This window comes from Leguminivora glycinivorella, chromosome 10, assembly GCF_023078275.1.
Source record: "Leguminivora glycinivorella isolate SPB_JAAS2020 chromosome 10, LegGlyc_1.1, whole genome shotgun sequence".
NCBI lineage: Eukaryota > Metazoa > Arthropoda > Insecta > Lepidoptera > Tortricidae > Leguminivora > Leguminivora glycinivorella.
The window spans coordinates 16,081,460-16,102,205 of record NC_062980.1 but is presented as its reverse complement, the minus strand read 5'-3'; the positions used below and the strand labels follow the sequence as shown (position 1 = coordinate 16,102,205).

At 35.2% G+C, this 20,746-nt stretch overlaps 1 protein-coding gene across 1 annotated transcript in view; it reads left to right on the top strand.

Moving 5' to 3' along the window:
* LOC125230405 overlaps positions 1-20,746 on the top strand; it is a 158,056-nt gene that overhangs the window by 64,390 nt on the left and 72,920 nt on the right. The window contains exons 18-19 of the mRNA XM_048135543.1: positions 9,280-9,387; positions 15,604-15,681. Of these exons, the coding sequence (XP_047991500.1) occupies positions 9,280-9,387; positions 15,604-15,681 (186 nt within the window). The remainder of the gene's footprint in view (positions 1-9,279; positions 9,388-15,603; positions 15,682-20,746) is intronic.

Below are 20,746 nucleotides of genomic sequence, written 5' to 3'. Positions count from 1 at the left end.
GGAAACTCATTGTTTGTCCGATCCTTGCAGAGACTACATAAAGTTGAATCTCCGACTCTGGTGGCATATCTCCACACCAAACTTTTCTTCGTTGTTAAGAGTTTCAAATATTAACAGTAACAATACAAAAAATTAACAAAACAACAAGACAATAACTTTTAAATTCACCGCTAAAGTAAAATGTCAAGGCCTTCAAGTGTTGATCAACTGGGATCTTACAAGTGACTAATTGAAATAAACTAAAATTCTAAACTGCCCCATCCAGATTAAATAAAAAATCCTAAAATGTAAAAATAACACATCGCTCACTTCACTCAGCTTCACGTACAAAAGGCTGCTCGTAAATTTTACTGTCTTTATTACCACGTGGTGGAACTGCGCTTATTATTTGCAAAATACCACCACAGTAAGATAGCTGAGCTCGTTCGTCAAACAATACAGTGCTATAAAGGAATATACTATCTAAAAGTATTATTTAATGTACCGAAACTGATAAGAACTGCAGCTGTCATTTTTTTTGTCTTAGCCGTGGCCCCGCGCACATGTGTGCATATTTTTTGCCTGGAGTATAATAGTCATCATAAACTTGCTCTTTTGTTCACCTACACTCCTGTTTGTCTTGTTTACATTTAAGATTACGTTATATGCTTACATAAGAGCAAGCTTAAATATTAATTAATTAAAGCCACTTGGTAGGTTTTCATTTTCATACATAATAAATGAAAGAATAAATGTGAAAACCTTAAGAATAACATAATAATGCTTGACCAGAAATATATGGCTAAGCGTCGTGTTGCTGAATTTCATCAGAACTATTGTCCCGGATCCGTAAGTTCACATTTTTGACACATTTGTTTTGAAGTACATATGTTGCGATGTGGCTAAGGCGTATCGTTTGCCAAATCTAACGATTAATTTCGAATTGGTTGAATCGATTAGGCCCTATGGACAAGGAGGCGCTTAAACAAATATACGATTTCTATCAACTTACTGAAATGTCATTTGAATCGAAATTACACTCTGCCACAGCACTAGTTTAAAAATAAAAATTAATGATAAATGGTTTAATAAGTAAATCTTGCGTTATAAATTAATATCGTAAAATACTTACTAACGAAGATCCGCAAAAATGTAACATGTTTTAGATTATGTTTAAAGTAAGGGAAATATTATTTTTCTACTCGTCGATTGTAATCTGTCAATTAGGACACCACAGACTAAACTATAAGTGCTAACTTTTCAGTGTTGGATACTCTATGGCAGTTCCGACTCAACTATAATAATATATGTACTTAATCTCATTATAGTTGACTTTAAGTTAACTGTAATAATTTCAAAAATAGAACATCATACAATTTATATACTAATTTGCGATACCTGGCAAATTTTTCTGCATCTGAAATACATTTTTTTTATTTGTGGCGTTATCGGCCAATCAGAGACGGTTGTTACAAACAATTGGTTACTAGGTAATTCGATATTGATACAACGGTGAACGACGCTATTAACATTAATTTAAACTTGCATGAATGATGATATTTCCGTCCATTGATGATGAAGATGATGACTCGTAGAAAAAGTATTGTATACAATAGTGATATAATTAAGTTTTTTACTCTCGTACCGTACTGTTAGGCCACTCAGCAAAGCTTCGTGGCCTAAACATGGTACTCGACTGAAAAGCTTTGTATTATATCGCGATTGTATAAAATACTATTTTAAGTACTTGATTTTTTTAACCATTATTACAGGATTTTACGTTTTGTGGACGCTGTCATGTGTGAAAAAGAGGTTCTTACACTTCTTACAGCTCTGGGACAATAGTTACTCCATACTATACTAAACTGTCACCACATACAGTTTTAAGTTAGTGTCAAGTATTTGAGGATTCTGACGGCACATGTCAAAAAATAAACAATATTAAGACGTAACGTAACACAGGTTGACATTTACCATACAGGTATATAGCTAGTGTAAGGCATCGGACAGTTTGCTAGTTTTAATTTCAATAAAATCGGAAACAGAATAACGCCGTAAATCACTTAATCTTCTCTTATAAAATAAACTCCCGGGGAGCCGCGTCTGTCTGTGTGTTCGTGATAAACTCAAAAACTGAACGGGTTTTCATATGGTTTTCACTTATGAATAGAGTAATTCTTGAGGAAAGTTCAGGTATATAATTTGTTAAAGTTTTGTTTGAATTGGTTGAAATATGACGATATTTTCTAATCGAGTTGGACAAAATCCCGCTGGCTGAGAGCTTTAATCGAAAACGCTGCCGAAACCGTTTGAGCTATATCAAAATAATGTATTGGAAAATTGTGTCTCTCTAATAGGTCTACAAAAAAGTCCGCGATGGCATATGTCTATCTTTTACGGATAACTTATTATAACAATTTTTATCATAATCCCCGTGCGTAGCCGGGGAGGGCCGCTAGTTATATGTATTGTATAAAAATCGAAGCAAAACATAAATATAAGTTTAATTCATATGTAAAAAAAATTTCGTCCAGTATTAAGTATAGGTATTAAGTGATAATTCAATAATAGTCATGATTTGGTTTTCTCCCGGGCGAGTTAAATCTACAAAACGTACGATAAGTACTCTGCACACGAACTTAGTTCGGGCGGCGGCGTGTCACGGCCCGCGGCGTGTCACGTGAATCCGGGCGCTAAGGCAAGTACGTACGTACGTGCGTACGAGGTACGTACCTTGCCGTGTTTGTGAAATTCGTGATCGTACCGCTGGTGTTAAGATCACGTAGCTACGGTTCGGCGTGAATCACGTGTATCCAGAGCCCTACTATATACCTATTATTACGCAAAGAAGAATATGTTTGTGTTGTGAAAAGTTCATTTTAGCCGCAATGACGATAAAATAAGCTAGAGAAACTAAACAATCTTTCATTAGTGGTCGAGTAAAACAAAGCATAATTGCTCGGAAAAAGGCCAAATAGAATTACGGAAAGCTTTACTAAAAGCCCATTCATTCGGCACCATGCCAGAGAGTTTTGTTTACTGCTACTCATGCAGTAGTAGTTAAATAAGTAATCAGTAGTACAGAATACAGATCTTTATTGGTAAAAAAAAAACACACAAGACATTTTCGATAATACCAATTTGGCTCTAATATTGCGCATGCTTACCTACTACTACTACGAGCTATCAACTAGTATACCACGACATGCTGTTGAATATTAACAAAGAGGATCGAGTATTATAGAGATTTATTGTCGAAGTAAAATGCGTAATCACAGTGCAGACTGCCATCTCTAGACACAGGCTTAAAAGTTTTGAACCTCAGTTTTGACAATTTGGCCCATGATATGACATGGCTTGATATGTGTTAAAATGTCAAATATTAATATTAGGGCCATCTAGCTGAGCGTACCCCAAAGGTGTAATAAGATAAGATAAGATAATCATTTATTTGTTTGCTACAATACACACCAAAATTACACAATTAAAACAAAAATAAACAATAATAAGTACTAACACTACAGAAAAGAGAACAATAGCATACATTAAAATGTAGGTAATGCCATCTAGGCCACCGTACCTTTTTCTGTATGGTACTGAGGTACGTTTTTTTCTTAGACTTTATCTCTCTATGCGGAGTTATATATGTCTTTGATATTAAGGAACATAAGTAAGGATCTGGAAACACGGATCAGTAACATTTCGCCCAACATAACCGAAGTGACAATCGTTGTATTATATTGTTGACGCTGACGTTGACGCGACGCTACGCTACGAAATACAGTCTAGCGCTGTTGAGACACTACATCAGAAAAGCGATAGCGAGAGCTAGTAGCATTTCGTCACTACTTTGAAAAAATCTCGTGAGATACGCTGCTTCTCAAAGTTAAAACGCACTAAGTCTATATGCATTCCATACATACTTACTACAATTTTCTTTTCATTGACAGACGAAGATACAAGTTTTTTTTAAAGTAGTGACGATTTGTGATGTTGGCTGGGTTTTTTCCTGTAAAATTGACACTATTTAGGTACTTTCCGCCGCTCTCAATTTCTTTTTAGTACAATAGGTATCCACTAAAATAAGAAAGGGTATCCAACAACGTAATCTTATTATTTTAAAAGTTCATTGGGAACCGGGGATCTAAAACTCACTCAAATCAACCATTTTGAAACTTTGATTCTGAATTTTAATTGCTTAAAAGGGTATTGTATTACCTTGTTAGACCATTTTCTTTTTCCTCGTGCATTCGTTAGCAAGAAGCAAATTGTAACAGTTAATGAAAATGTTTAGGTAAGCGATACACTAGGACTCTAAGTCCTCGTTCGATCAACTTTATGCATAAATGTCTAGATAGATTGTAATAAAATCAATTTTCCGTGAGATTGGTATGTTTCTTAGCTTAACATCATTCTCTTGCCCTTATCCCAGTCACTTGGGGTCGGCGCAGCATGTCTTTCTCTTCCATACATCTCTGTCACTCGTCATCTCATCATTAACTTGTTTTAGTTCCATATCATGTCTCACACAGTCCATCCACCTCTTCTTCGGTTTTCCCCTCCCGTTACTTCCACCACCTTCCACATTCATTCGTAATACCTTTCTCGTCACATGCCTTTCATCCCTCCGCATTACATGTCCATACCATGATAGTCGATTCGCTCTTACTTTTTCAACAATCGGTGCTACTTTCAGGCTTCCTCTGATATACTCATTCTTTATCTTATCCATTCTTGTCACGCCACACATCCATCTTAACATTCTCATCTCTGCCACGTGCAATCTCTTTTCATCCGTCACCTTTAGGGCCCAACACTCTGATTTCTTAGCTTAACCAAGGACATAATTGGATGAATCAACTTTTCTTGCCTGTTATTGCCATGGTTACGGTCTCCTAAGTCACGCTGGTTTTATGCAAAATTATGCTACTTAAACTATGCAAAAATGCATTTTTTTAGCCCTTTCCTTAATTTTCTACCTACAAACATGGACTACATGCTTGCTTGCACAATTTCAGAAGCATAATTTTGCATAAAACCAGCGTGACTCAGGGGACCGTAACCATGGCAATAACAGGCAAGAAAAAGTTGATTCACCCAATTAAGTAACTCCGTGTAGACAGATCAAGTCTGACGAAAAAAACGTACCTCAGAACCATCAATAAAAAAACCGGCCAAGAGCGTGTCGGGCCACGCTCAGTGTAGGGTTCCGTAGTTTTCCGTATTTTTCTCAAAAACTACTGAACCTATCAAGTTCAAAACAATTTTCCTAGAAAGTCTTTACAAAGTTCTACTTTTGTGATTTTTTTCATATTTTTTAAAAATATGGTTCAAAAGTTAGAGGGGGGGGGACGCACTTTTTTTTCCTTTAGGAGCGATTATTTCCGAAAATATTAATATTATCAAAAAACGATCTTAGTAAACCCTTATTCATTTTTAAATACCTATCCAACAATATATCACACGTTGGGGTTTGAATTTAAAAAAAATTCAGCCCCCACTTTACATGTAGGTACCCCAATAAAACATTTTTTTCCATTTTTTATTTTTGCACTTTGTTGGCGTGATTGATATACATATTGGTACCAAATTTCAGCTGTCTAGTGCTAACGGTTACTGAGATTATCCGCGGACGGACGGACGGACGGACAGACAGACATGGCGAAACTATAAGGGTTCCTAGTTGACTACGGAACCCTAAAAAGTACTGTTGTCTAGATAGCGCTAAACCTCTGGCTGATTCTCATATAGATGGCACTAATATTAATATTTGTCTATTTTTAAACACAATCAAGTTAAAGCCTGACCAGAAATATATGATTACTAGCTTTTGCCCGCGGCTTCGCCCGCGTTAGAAAGAGACAAAAAGTAGTCTATATAGTCACACAAGACATTTTCCAACCTTTCAACTATCTCCACCTAAAAAATCACGTCAATTTGTCGCTCCGTTTTGCCGTGAAAGACGGACAAACAAACAGACAGACACACACACTTTCCCATTTATAATATTAGTATGGATAGTCAGGAGAGTGCTGTTGTGTATGATATAAGGACGTAACTGTTCAGTTTAGTATGAAGAAAATAGATTTTTCTACTTGTCGACTGTAATCTGTCAATTAGGACAGCACAGACTAAACTATAAGTGCTAACTTTTCAGTGTTGGATACTCTATGGCAGTTCCGACTCAATTATAATAAGCTCATTATAGTTGACTTTAGTTAACTGTAATAATTTCAAAAATAGAACTTCATACAATTTCTATACTAATTTGCGATACCTGGCAAATTTTCCTGCATCTGAAACACATTTTTTTTTATCTGTCGCGTTATCGGCCAATCAGAGACGGTTATTACAAACAATTGGTTGCTAGGTAATTCGATGTTGATACAACGGTGAACGACTCTATTAACATTCATTTTAACTTGCATGAATGATGATATTTCCGTCCATTGATGATGAAGATGATGACTCGTAGAAAAAGTATTGTATACAATAGTGATATAATTAAGCTTTTCACTCTCGTACCGTACTATTAGGCCACTCAGCAAGCTTCGTGGCCTAAACATGGTACTCGACTGAAAAGCTTTGTATTATATCACGATTGTATAAAATACTATTAATGAAAATCCGCAACATGGCGCGTAGTCATATACTTCTGGTCCGGCTTTAAGAATATGGGCCAAATTGTCCTACTCAAGACGATTTTATTCTCTATTCATTTTTTTCGTTTTAAGGTTCGGGTATGATACGCCCACGAGTGTCTTTTCAAAAGGGCTTATTTCCACTTTGAACTTTTTTTGGGAAATCGAGAAAAACATATTTCCACGGTATTGAAATTGAAATTAATATTTAATTTGCAAAATTATAATATTGTAAGTTTACGTTAATGCTATGATTACATCAAACGTAACAAATGTTGTACATAAATAAATATTAAATTACCATAATTATGTTTTTGAGAATTAAGCACTTTTGATGCGATCTTTTGGGAATTAAACCCTTTTGTTGTGGCCTTGTAGCGTTTGTTATTATTTTAAAATAGTTTTATTTTATTTTTGGATTTTGTATTAACGTTAGTTGATATTAACCCCTCGTATGCGGCTTGTCAATTTTGGTCATTGAAAAAGTGACCTTGACATTTAAAGCAATAGATTTAAATTCCCACGCACGGATCCGTGTCTAAGCATACGAGGGGTTAATGTTGTTGTACTACATACATTGGTTTATCCACATAAATAATCATAACACATTTTTCAAAATGTGTTCTGAACATTGATGTTAATCTTTTTTTTAAAGATCAAGGCGAGACTTTTTGAACTTTTATCTCAAGTCAACGTTTAATTTTCTATAAGTACTAAGAAAAACTGCATTCATAGTTAAAAAAAAAGAATTATTTGAAATAAGCCCTTTTGAAAAGACACTCCTCAATTATACTGAAGTCACTTTAGTGTATCTCTGGCTTTAAGCTTCTATTAACGCGCATTTACATTTCACATTGCTTCGAAGGAAACTCTTTACAATCTTTAGAAAATAATTGTAATGGAATCCATTGTTGAGCTTCTAACTGTTTTTTTATCGATTCAGGTACTGAACTGATTGTAATGTACAGTCGACAGTAGAGTAGCCACGAATATCCAGCAAGTATTTGGTATTCAAACTATTCGGCTATTTTAGCGAATATTCGGTATTCGGTCGAATATTGCTTTATTTTCCGCTAATATCTATTGCACGCGAGTAAAAGTATAAAATACTACTTACTTACTAATAATTTTTGCTAACCATTAAACATACATACATACATACATACAATCACGCCTGTATCCCATAAAGCACATGCACCAAGAGCACATGAACTACTCAAGTTTCAGTGCCACTTGTTTTTGCAAAATATTTTATCAAACACTGGGATGGCAAACAGTTGAAAATGAAAAATGAAATTCATGTTCCAGCCTCTCGCCCACTGCGCGAAATTGTACCACAACAATTTAACCCATATCCCACAGTCGACTTCTACGACACCCACGGGAAGAAAGGGGGTGGTGAAATTCTTAACCCGCCACCACACGGGCAACCATTAAAAACCATTACCAACCATTAAAAACGAATTAAAACCTATTTAACCTTGTTTTTTTATAGCATTACCTAGTTGATTTCGAATCATCTTTATCATGGATTCGTGATTGACCCTAACTTTATTCACTTGTTTTTGCAACAATATTTTATCAAACACTGTGCATTGATGGCAAACAGTTTTACTTAGTTTAATAATGTGACTCAAAATGTATGAATGTCATGTCGATTTTTTACTCATAAAAAATAAGGCCTGATTTAGACGGCGTGCGAACTCGCATGCGATTTTAGTTACATTGCGGGCTGTTGAGATACATATAATTTTGCACAGCCATCAAATACCGCAATGTAATAAAACTCGTATGCGAGTTCTCGCACCGTTTAAATGGGCCCTAACTTACGCCGAATCAGCAGGCCGTGAGCAGGGGACATTCAGTATTTGGTATTCGGCCAAAACTATCCGGAACATCCCTAAACAACAGTGCCCAAGACAAGAGCTTGTTTAAAATGTATGAGCTCTGGCTCGCAATGACCTGCATTGTTGTTGTAGAAAGGAAAAAAAACATTATTTTATATTTATGAAAACCACGGTTAATAAAATTAAAGAAGCTATGGTTATCTGACTGACTAATTTGCCTTGTTGCTTTGTATATATATTTTGTGTTCCTTGTCAGCTCTTTAGTGTATCTTTCACATTCCTTTTGTGTGATCAATAGTTAGGTTTATCCTATAACTATATGTGTAACTATTTTATTTATTTATTAATTACTTATATATTATTTACCCATTGTCTTTATGGTACATTGTTGTACAAATTGCGGAATTTGTTACCCTCTTCAAATTTTTTCTCACATTTACTCCAAGGTTAACTGGAAGAGATCCCTCAAAGGGTTCGCCTTTGTACTTCCCATCTAAATGTATGCTATTTTTTAATGTGTTTTTGTGCCTACAATAAAGAGTTACTACTACTACTGTACTACTACTACTTAATTTTAAGGCAAACGCGTATTGTGCGGTAGTACATACATACATAGAATACAATCACGCCTGTACCATAAAGGGATGTACAGAGCATAATGAAACTACTCAATTTTTAGTGCCACTCTTGGTAATTAAGGGGTTGAAAGAAAACGACATGCCACAGGGTCGTGCTTTCTGCAATTATTAATTTAATATATAATTTACTTTTTTTCATTTTCACAGTCTAAGTGCACCGGTCTATTGTTTCAGATAATTTTGGAGCCACGACGCGTGTGCAGGCGCAAATTGTTCGTGTTCAGAGCGAAGGTAGCGCATGCGTACAAACCGCTGTATCTTCTCATCGACACTGCTATAGATGTGAGAATAGCCATCGTTATTAGTTTTTCAATACATAATTATGGTGTTTTTTTCCGCACTAGTTCGAAAAGTGAAATAATCCTAACATTTTAAATGTAGGCCTCGTTAAGTAGGTACTGTACCTTACAGACTCGTAAGTCATGTATGTTCAAAAATCAAAAAATCAAAAATCAAAATAATTTATTCAGCAAATAGGCCACAGGGGCACTTTTACACGTCACATGTACATAGGTATTTAGAAAATATTTAAAACTAGCTTTTACCCGCGGCTTCGCCCGCGTAATAAAAGTATTCATTAAGATTTTCATTTGGATCCTTAGGTTTCTCTGTAAGTATATTTATCTGCGATTATTTCGATTGCACATAATACTTTTGCTTGCAATGATTGTAGAAATATTACACATCGACCACAGCGTAGGTAATTCTATATACGCTGGGGAAACCTTTATAAACATCCCACATAGCCCGTATTTCGACACTATGATCGGTGGGTAAAAAGTACTTTTTTCTATTATCCCTTACAATTTTTTACATTTTGCTTATACTTATCGCAAACCAAGCAAACAACGATCGTCTTAGAGCACATTGATTGTAAGAGACCGCCGACCGATTATCCGTATCCCTCTAACGATACCCATATTATCCGTATCCGTATCCCTATCCCTATCGCTATCGCTATCGCTATCGCTATCGCTATCGCTATCGCTATCCCTATCGCTATCCCTATCCCTTATCAAGATGTTTAATGATATAACACTTTAAGTTCTCGCGCTTTGTACACATATTTAAAGTCACATACAGGTCGAACGCGATTAATTAACATTATTTTTACCTTTTTTCCCAACGTTTTGGCCAGGTTGCACTGGCCGTGGTCGCAGAAGACTGACGTCCCAGCAAAATGTCACCGGAGATGTAAACAACACAAAACTACCCGATATTAATTTGTATAAATGTTCGGGGTAGACAAATAAATATAATCTACCCGCTTTTAGTTAATGTTTATTTCCCACCATGTTTATTTTAAAGGTAAAAATAATGTTAATTAATCGCGTTCGACCTGTATGTGACTTTAAATATATGTTTAATGATTTCTTATCAAGTGCTAAAATATAAAGTTTCATGGTTTTATCTTTTAAAATTAAGAAATCCCATACAAACTTTCAACCTCTTTTTCAACCCCTTCATCCCTTTTTTTCGAAATAAAAAGTAGCCTATGTTTTGTCTCAGGGTCTAAAGATTGTCTGTTCTAAATTTCATCAAAATCGGCTGCGTGGTTTAAGCGGGAAAGCGTAACAGACAGACAGACAGACAGACAGACAGACAGACAGACAGACAGAGTTACTTTCGCATTTATAATATTATACTAGTATGGATTGAATTGAAATTACAATTGATATTATTATATACTAATTCTAAGTTCTAACTAAAGTTAACTCTATACAATTTATTAGAGATGTAGAAGGTCTCTAAATGTCGAATTACAACCAAGAACTACACTAAATATAAAAAGTACAAATACAAAAACAAAAACGTTAATTAACAATATGACTAAGCACATTGTGTATTACATTTCTAACAATATAATAACACCCAAACACGTGTATTCTATTTCTTAACAAGACGAAATTTATGGATATTTTATTTTTCATTATATTGTGCGTATGTTAATTACGCTCTCTAATTAAGGAAACCGATTCTATTTACGAACGAGGAAATGAGATTGATGATAATGTTACATGCTGATGTTAGCAAAAGGTTCGGAACAAAAGGATCCTGTAACAATTTTGCGCCAAATTATATGTTTTTACCAAAGACATATGTAACTCCGTATAGACAGATAAGGTCTAAGAAAAAAAAAACATACAGAAAAAAAATAAGTTCAAAAACTAAAACCCGACTACTACAAAATGTGCTCTCAAAAGTATCACACTGTCAGAACGGTTTCTTACTTCACTTTGTTAGTCGCTGTATGCACACATGACGGTAACATGGTTCTCTAACGTCTTACCATGCTACGATATATCTGAACCCTGATAATTATATTGCAACGGAAGCTCCGTTAAGTAAACATCTTTAAAGTTTAAACCAGTATGTGTCATATTGCAAGTCTCACCCAGGGCAATAATTTCAAACTTTTCAATTTATTCCCAGAAGAGCATCGTTTGCAGATGTTTCCGCTTGTTAAAAATTAATTCAATTTGCAATATCACCAGCGAATGCATTTCAAAGAATGCAAAATAAATTCTTTAAAAAATTCATTGCATATTTTATAATATTTACCAGACGACATTTATTTTTTGTTTTTATTTTTTTTCTGCAAAAGAAATTTTTATCCACCAGGGGTTCAATGTCCTCATACTAAATTAAATTCAGGCCTGTTTTCTAGTACCATTATTGATTCAAATTTGATTAGCAGTTTTTTATATGGTGGGCCGCTAGAGGTTTTTTCTTGTTAGTCAGGTAAAAATCAAGGACTAATGCGTCTGTTCAACCACGCCATTTCCTCCAGGGATCACTCCGTTATTGATTAGCGGCCATCTCATCCATCCTGGCGACGTGTGAGCGATGGGTTCGGTTCCAACCCGTGTTGTAACTTCGTTTGGTGAAAGATAATATCATTTTATAAAATGATTCAAAATTTTTATAAGTTTTGCTATGCATTGTAACAAAACGGCCCCAAAATTGATCCCTGTCGTACACCACTAGAGACCAATGACTCTGATGAGCGTTTACTATTCACATTGACTTTTAGTATTCTACTGTGTGACAGACCCCTCTGAGTTTGTTCAATAATAAGATTAATTTCATATTGTAAAGTGTTTCTTGCTTGTGAGTATAGTTATTTATTTTTAACCGACTTCTTAGGTAAAGAGGTTATATATTCGGGATCATTATTTTATGTATGTTACCTGATCTGGTCTGAAGAAATTCAGGCCTGTTTTCTAGTGCCATTATTGATTCAAATTTGATTAGCAATTTTTTGTATGGTGGGCCGCTAGAGGTTTTTTCTTGTTAGTCAGGTAAAAATCAAGGTATAATGCGTCTGTTCAACCACGCCATTTCCTCCAGAGATCACTCCGTTATTGATTAGCGGCCATCTCATCCATCCTGACGACGTGTGAGCGATGGGTTCGGTTCCAACCCGTGTTGTAACTTCGTTTGGTGAAAGATAATATCATTTTATAAAATGATTCAAAATTTTTATAAGTTTTGCTATGCATTGTAACAAAACGGCCCCAAAATTGATCCCTGTCGTACACCACTAGAGATCAATGGCTCTGATGAGCGTTTGCTATTCACTTTGACTTTTAGTATTCTACTGTGTGACAGACCCCTCTGAGTTTGTTCAATAATAAGATTAATTTCATATTGTAAAGCGTTTCTTGATTGTGAGTATAGTTATTTATTTTTAACCGACTTCTTAGGTAAAGAGGTTATACAACATGTTACACCAACCACTGAAAACCTCAGACACCCCAACAGATTTTTATTATTTAGAGTTAGTCTAGCGAATTTATTCTTAAATCGGCCTATTATTTCCAAAGATATTGCTGTTTCTTTTATTTTCGTAAGCCTAGTTGATTAGTAACTCTACGTTCGTTGATTACGACGTATGCGTGCCGTGTTAGTGTATCATCGTGGTCCAAACAGATTACTGGCAATTCGTTATCCTTATTGCAAAGGCATAAGGCTTTAGGTATCTTATCAATTGTCAGTCATACAAACTGGGTTTAGAACAAAAGTCGATAAGGCGATAGTTTGTTACAAATTGTAAGAAAAACAGCCTTTATTGCCTGAAATACGGTAGTGACATTGGCAACTGACATTCGCTTTGTAGTAACAGGGACTGACCTGTCGTATTTTTGCCATGGTAAATTGAATCTTATCACTGAGCCAGAAGAGCGAACTTTTCAAAATTCAATCTTTAATAAAAAGAACAGCCAGTATTAAAAGTATTAAAACATTACCAAGTATGCAATCCTCTATTAGAGATAGGTACAGTAGTAACTTTTGCTTTTGTAACTTTTAGATCGGGCACGCAAAAAATGAAAACTAAATACAAAAAATAACCTGCATTAAAATATAGCGTAATCGATTCTACTCTTGATTCTGAACAAACTGTTTTCTGGTTTTCAGTGCATGGTGTAACACGTTGTATATTCGGGATCATTATTTTATGTATGTTACCTGATTACTCCGAGACCCGTAGTCTGAGTTCAATAATTCTTTTTTTATTTGTGAGGAGCTACCTCCAAGGTGGTCCCATATTAATCTGGAGCTGTTCTGATGATGGGATCCATGAAGAGTTGAGGGAACTCCTCAATTTTTAAAGGCACATGTATGGTGATTTCACTCTAAAAAAAATTTGGTTGTTCCTATCAATATTTTGATAGTCGTAGTCAAGCATCTTGATTCCATACGAGCCTGATAAGATCTTAGACAAATCGAATAAGGTAATTTTGATTGCTCTTACTTTTGCAACGTAACTGAATCGATTAAGATCTTGTTCAATAATTCCATGAAAAATAATTATGTTAACTAAATTACCTTAGTAAGTTCAACTAAGGATTGAATCAACCTATGTTACATAGTTATGCCTAACAAGTTCATAATTGATTCAAGGTGTACAATGGTTAGGAATAACAAAACACCTAAGTTATTAGTTCAATCATACATTCCCTTGTTGTTTTTAGTAATCAGCTTTATTTGAATTATATAAGATCGTAATTGTAGTAATTAACTTAACGTCAACTAAGAGAAAACTGCTCTTAGTTGGTCTTCATTTTTTAGAGTGTTCGGTGTTTTCTTAAGTAACTCGAGTAGTTTCTCTCGAAAACTGGCACTTTCATAAAGTGAACCTCATGATGATGATTATTCTTTTTGAATTCGGTTGTATTTGTTTGTTAAAAGTTTTTATCATTGTAATGCGGGTGTATAGATTTTTTTCAGCATCTGATTCATTTTCTACGTGTAGTAAATATTTCTCTTGTCTCTATGCATCTTCAGCACAGTTTATGTTTCCAAATTGTAAAACTACAGCATGTTTCAGTTTCCTTTTTTAAACTACTCAATGTTAATTTAATTTAAGATTACACAAGTGGTGTTTGCCTATAATTAGTTGTGCAAATCTAATGCATGTATACCTAACCATGTATTATTGTAACCGCTGTTGGCAGACCTCTTCTTCCTCCGGGAAATCTACTGTCGGCAGGTCTACTGTGAGGAGGAGATCAAATAATTTATTTTGTACCTATGCATTCAGCTGAACGATTAAAAAGACAGTGACAAAACTAATCGTCCATTCACGCCTAAATATTCAGTTAGGCCAATCACTTAAAAGTCCGAAAAACAACCCAACATATCCCCATTTTACATTTAACATGAAAACAGTTTTCAGTAGCTAACAGATTTATGGACATTGAACAAACGGATTTGCATCAAACGGGATTAAAACCTCGCTGCCATTAGTCTGGTTGCCACACGGTTGGATTTGACAAATGGCTGTGTTCACGGCGCTTATTTAAATGACACTCAAATTTTATTAATTTGTACTTTATACCAAAGCCATTAAGCATAATGATGGTGACCAAAACTTGATTGTCATCTGATTGTCAGAATCAATAGCAGATTTCAACCTGACTATAAAAATTGTCTCAAAATATTGTATGGAAATTGTGATTTCCAGAACGTTAGTAGAACGGAAAAATAATCTTTTTTGGATGGTGAGATGAAGAGAGCATTCTGAAATTTCTAATTAGAACGAGTCTAAACATCAGGATTTGCGAATTAGGTTTTGGACAACATTTTGTGAAAATGCGTTACCATTTCATCCCATATATTATTAACTGCTTTAGTAATTAAAATTTTGAAAAACCCCCGACCGCGACCTAGTGAACCGATTTTCATGAAACATGGCTAAGAACACTCCCGACTAACTCAGCTTTCAGACAAAAAAAAACTAAATCAAAATCGGTTCATCCGTTCGAGAGCTACGATGCCACAGACAGACACACACACAGACAGACAGACAGACAGACAAACAGACAGACAGACATACACACAGATAGACACGTCAAACTTATTTTTGCGTCGGGGGTTAAAAATTTAAGCAGCGTGCGTCTTTCCACTCGCGTGATAAATCCTGCCTCGTACCAATGATTTTTTCCTAACTTTATATCCGATATTTAAAATTAATCTAAAACTGTTTGTCAACAGGGTGTTCGAATAATTTGCGATGTGCCCGTGGGTGGAAGAGAGAAGCACGATTCCGTTATCAGTGTACGCGGGATACAGGTAAACCACAAATGTTATTTATTCACATTTTTAGTGATTTTTAAAAAGGTTAAAAGGGTACCTCCGCCTCACAGAAGACCGCAGCCAAATAGCATTAGACCCTCATAGTGTTGTGTTCCTGCCGGCGAGTAAGGCTGCCAGAGCTCAACGAGCGTGCGGTGTGCTGACGACGGGAGGACTTACGGAACTAATTTGTTCCGTCTATTGTCCTTTGAGTCGTCGGCAACCCGAACCCTCCTTGGAACTTGTACACTCCTTTTTGCTGTGTACTTATACTTAACACAGCAAAAGGGAGTGTACAAATTTCTAATGGGGTGGCAACGCGCATGTGACACTCTTTGAGTTGCAGGCGTCCATAGGTTACGGCGACCGCTTTCCATCAGGCAGACTGTATGCTTGTTTGCCACCGACGTAGTATAAAAAAGGTTAAGTTTTTAAAAATCACTAAGGGCCGGTTGCGTCAAACCGTCTGTCACCGTTAAAGCGTTCGTTAAATTTTATTGATTTGGAAATTCCATAGACATATGCTGCGTGACGATGATGTGTCTGTCAAATGTGGTTGATGCAACTGGAACTAAGAATAGGAATAATACAACCGCTAACAGGAATACGATCTACATAGTAAGTTAGTTTAGACAATCACAATTTAAAAACTGGCTAATATTTTGCATGTACGAGATACCCATATTTATAGTTAAGTTAAGAGATACCCATAAGTATAGCTCGTAGGTACCCATATTTATTTATTTTATATTATAGTTACGTAAATCTTACTTTTAGTAGAAATAAAAAAAATTACACAGTTCACACAGTCACAATTTATCACGAGATACGATTATAGTACTGATGTATAGGTAAGAAATAGGTGAAAAAAACCCCGACCGCGACATAGTAGACCGATTTTCATGAAACATGACTAAGAACACTCCCGACCAACTCAGCTTTCAAACAAAAAAAAAATCTAAATCGGTTCATCCGTTCGGGAGCTACGATGCCACAGACAGACACATACACACAGACAAACAGACAGACACGTCAAACTTACCCCGTCGTTTTTGCGTCGGGGGTTAAAAATAAATGAACGTCACTTTGAACTTAAATGTAATTTTTCACAGTAAATTCCAATACAGAAACACGAGTAAGATTTTGACGTGCCTTATTGGGCTGTATAAAATTGGAAATAATAGATAATACAGCAGCCTTTAAGGGTCAGAACAAAACAGTGCAGACAGACGAAACGGCCTGCTCTTCAATGGAAATACTAAGGGACCTTATTTCCATTACTGTCTTTGTTTTCAAAGAGCGAGCTTATTTCTTTTTCTTGGAAAAAAGAAAGATGTATTTTTGTACCATCATTGCCTCTGAGATTGATGTGCCGTATAATTATTCACTTAATCAATATTCAAGAGCAGAAGGGTCACAATGTACGAGAAGCTAAATACATGGTGCTCGTGAGCATTGCGAGAGACTTTAAGAGCATATTCCTGATCCCATTTTAAGACTAAAATGTCATATACACTTTTCTTGATTTCGCCTAGTTTCAGAGTTATGACCAATTAAAAAAAAAATCTTATTGTTACTCAGGCAAAAGGCTTTTTTAACGATGTTGATGCCATTACGGAGAATTAGTCTCACTATCCTCATTGATAGATGTCCAAAAGTACGAAATAAAAGCTTTCAAAATGAGGTTTTTAGAAAAAAAAACCGTCAAAATTCATTTGAAGTGCTAGTTTTCTGAATGACATTTACTTTTTATGGGAAAATACATTCGAAAACAGTAAAAAATTTTTTTTTGGCAAAAGTTTCTCATGTGTATTAAAAAAATCTTTCCTTTAGCCTCAGAAATTCCTGGTTAAAATCTCTCGTAATGCTCACGAGCACCGTGTATATTGACCAGTTTTCGTTGTTAACTACTAAATATTCATAGCGATTTAGTTCAGTGAAACAATTAATTGTCCTGTCAGTAACAGTCATTTTATTTGCCCTTTGATAGAACAAGATCCCAAGGCTTACTTATTAATTCATAATCATCATCAACATTTTAAAACTTCTATCGCACACTGCTTAGCATAAGCACAGTAGTAACTCTTCTAACAAACGTACACCGCACGATATGAATGTATAGGTACGCGCCGAGTTCGTAGTACTTCGTTCGCAACACATTTAAGCGGATAAGAAGGAACTAAAATGAATCTTTCTCATTCGCTTACATGTGTTGCGTACGTACATACACGGCGTGCATACATACATAATGTGCGACGTGCGTTTGTTATAAAAGTTACTAGTGTGGGCTACTTCACCACAGTGACATTGACACTAAGAATTTTGTGTCTATTTTTGGGTTTATAAGTAGGTAACATTGTTACTCAACGTAAATGTTTCCTTGTTGAACAGCAATGAACGACGAAGTAGTTATTCAATATTTGTTGACAGTGACACTTGACAGTCAGACATCTCGGACTGTTTAAGCTGACTGTTAAAACTTTGTTTTTTAGGAATGATTTTGTCGTTTTCTTAGGTGTATGAAACAACACATGTGACGTCATAAAGCTGTGTCTTGACGTTTGTAACTTTTACGCTCTTTCTGTTCGAAGTAGTAATAAAAAGGGATTTTCGCATTAAAATAGCAGTTTTTGGGAAAAATTTAAAAATACATGTATCTTTAAATATTGAGTTCTTTCAAACCAAACAATAAAAAGTAATAGTCGAAAATATGAAATGTTGTCAATAGTCACTATTGTGAAATAGTCCTCTGGTCTTATACTGTAGCATAATAAGCTTCTCTTCCAGTACGTGTATGTATGTGATTAAGCATTATTAGTATAAACTTTAAATTTATGCCTGTTCTCTACCTGGGCCAGGCTGCCATTAAATTTATCCGGTAGGTACCAGGTGCTGAAAGTAGGATAAAATTATTATACTAAAACCAACCGGTGCCGGAAAAATGGGCACCTGACCAAACTAGCGACTCGTTTTTTATCGATGTACTTTTTAGGTAAGGTGCACCCGAACAATTTCGCTATTTACTCTAGTTATATATTCTAATCAATCGTTCAAATTGCTCCCGTCGAAATAGGTGCATTTCGATTTATGTAAAAATAAGTAACGTTGGGCGGCCTTGGGCTCTTGGACTATAAAGTAAGTTTTAATTAAAATGCAAAAGCTTTTTAAAAATAATGAAGTGCGGGTATCATTAAAATTAACAATACATTCATGAAACTGGGTACGAGATAGTTTAACAAAAGCGTACAAGATACAATACACATGCTGGTAGGTGAATTAAATTGTAAATGTTTATTCAGCAGGATTTTAATTCATTTTGCATTTTTTTTTATTGTAAATGGGCTTACTCTTGGCCACAGACTAGCCAAAGGCAAAGACGTGGCCTAACCTAAGATGGAGTGAGCTCGCCCAGAAGATGCCTGTTCACTCTTGATTTGAAGGTTGCCGGGTTATATGAGCTCGGAAATATAGCCGCCGGAAAAGGAATTCCACTCCTTGGCAGTGCGCGTAAGAAGCAAAGCGCTTCGTGCGAATTCATTGGTCATTCTTTATATTTAAAACACATATTTTGCCGTAGTATGAGGTCATTCTGAGCTAGTACTACAACCAAAGACATTATTACCCCGTATAGACAGATAAACTGTAAGAAAAAAACTGACCTCGAAACCATCAAGAAAAATTAATGGTCGTCTAGGGTGGCTCTAATTTAACATTTGTCCATTTTAATCGATATCAACTGTCAAAACTAAGGTTCAAAAGTTGTAATCCTGTGTCGAGAGAAAGCAGTCTATGCACTAACTACTAGGTGAAATAAAATTGGGAATACAAAATAATATTGTCTGGATTTATTCATGATTACGATCAACTTTAACTATGGGACTTATATCGAATTCGGCAGAAAAAATGTGTAAATTCTGGTATCGAGTTCATTAAAATGCATGCAAATTTGCAAAAGAACAGTATGGAGAACTGGATACAAAGCAAAATCATTGATTTCATAATTTGCATGGAGATGTAGATTTTGAAATGACGTTTTCGAAGAAGGTCCCATAGTAAAAGTTGGCTGTATGAGTATCCAGAAAATATGATTTTGTATTACCATACTGTTATAGGGCAGCTTCCGGGGGAGTCTCTTCCAAACAAAACTCAAAATTCAATTTACACCACTTATTTATTATACCGTTCAACACCACTAAATATTACAAGGATTTTAAGAGCTAATTAAACAGCTAGACGTTACTCACTAGACTAGCCTAATTTTCTTAGATACATGCTTTTATAAAATAATGCAATGACGTAAACGATGCGGCGTAAGTAGTTCACGCGTGTTACCTACATTCTAATGCTGGCGCTGCATATAACAGCCCCCCCGATAAGACGAAGCTTTATCTCAAATAGATGAAGCTGAGTACAAAGGAAACTTCTGTCGTTTCGATGGAGTTAACATTATTATGAGGTTTACTTTTGCTTTCATTATTACGCTGGTTAAATATTTGAATACAATAGTTAGATGCTGATGAACGCTTATAATTACCATTAATATAATAACACTTGAAACCCTTAAATATAAAGCTTAGCATCATAAAACCAACTAAAGATAAGGTAACACTAGAATAGTATGTATCTAACCATATTTCATAAGGTGAGATTGCTGCTGTAAGTTATCTATGTCGTTTTCTAAACTGTCTAGTTTATGAGATGCGGATTTTAAATAGTCGAGATTTATAATTATTACTGAGGGAGATGGGTGTTAGTACAGGTACTGTATTATTGAACTTTCCTTTCTTACCTTACAGCAGTCATCTTCTATGATATTGAAATTTGATCGCATATTATTGGGATCAATACATTTTTAGAGGTACTGATAGCTTTGGAGTATCCAATACAAATCGTATCTTAATTTTAAAATACCAGTGCCAAATATAGCATTTTTTTTTATATTATCATTTATCATTACATTTTACATTAAGGTGAGGTTTTGGTTATATAAATACATTTATTGTTATTTAGGACATGCCAAATCAATTTAATAACAATTCAATCAATTTAGAATCACATTCTT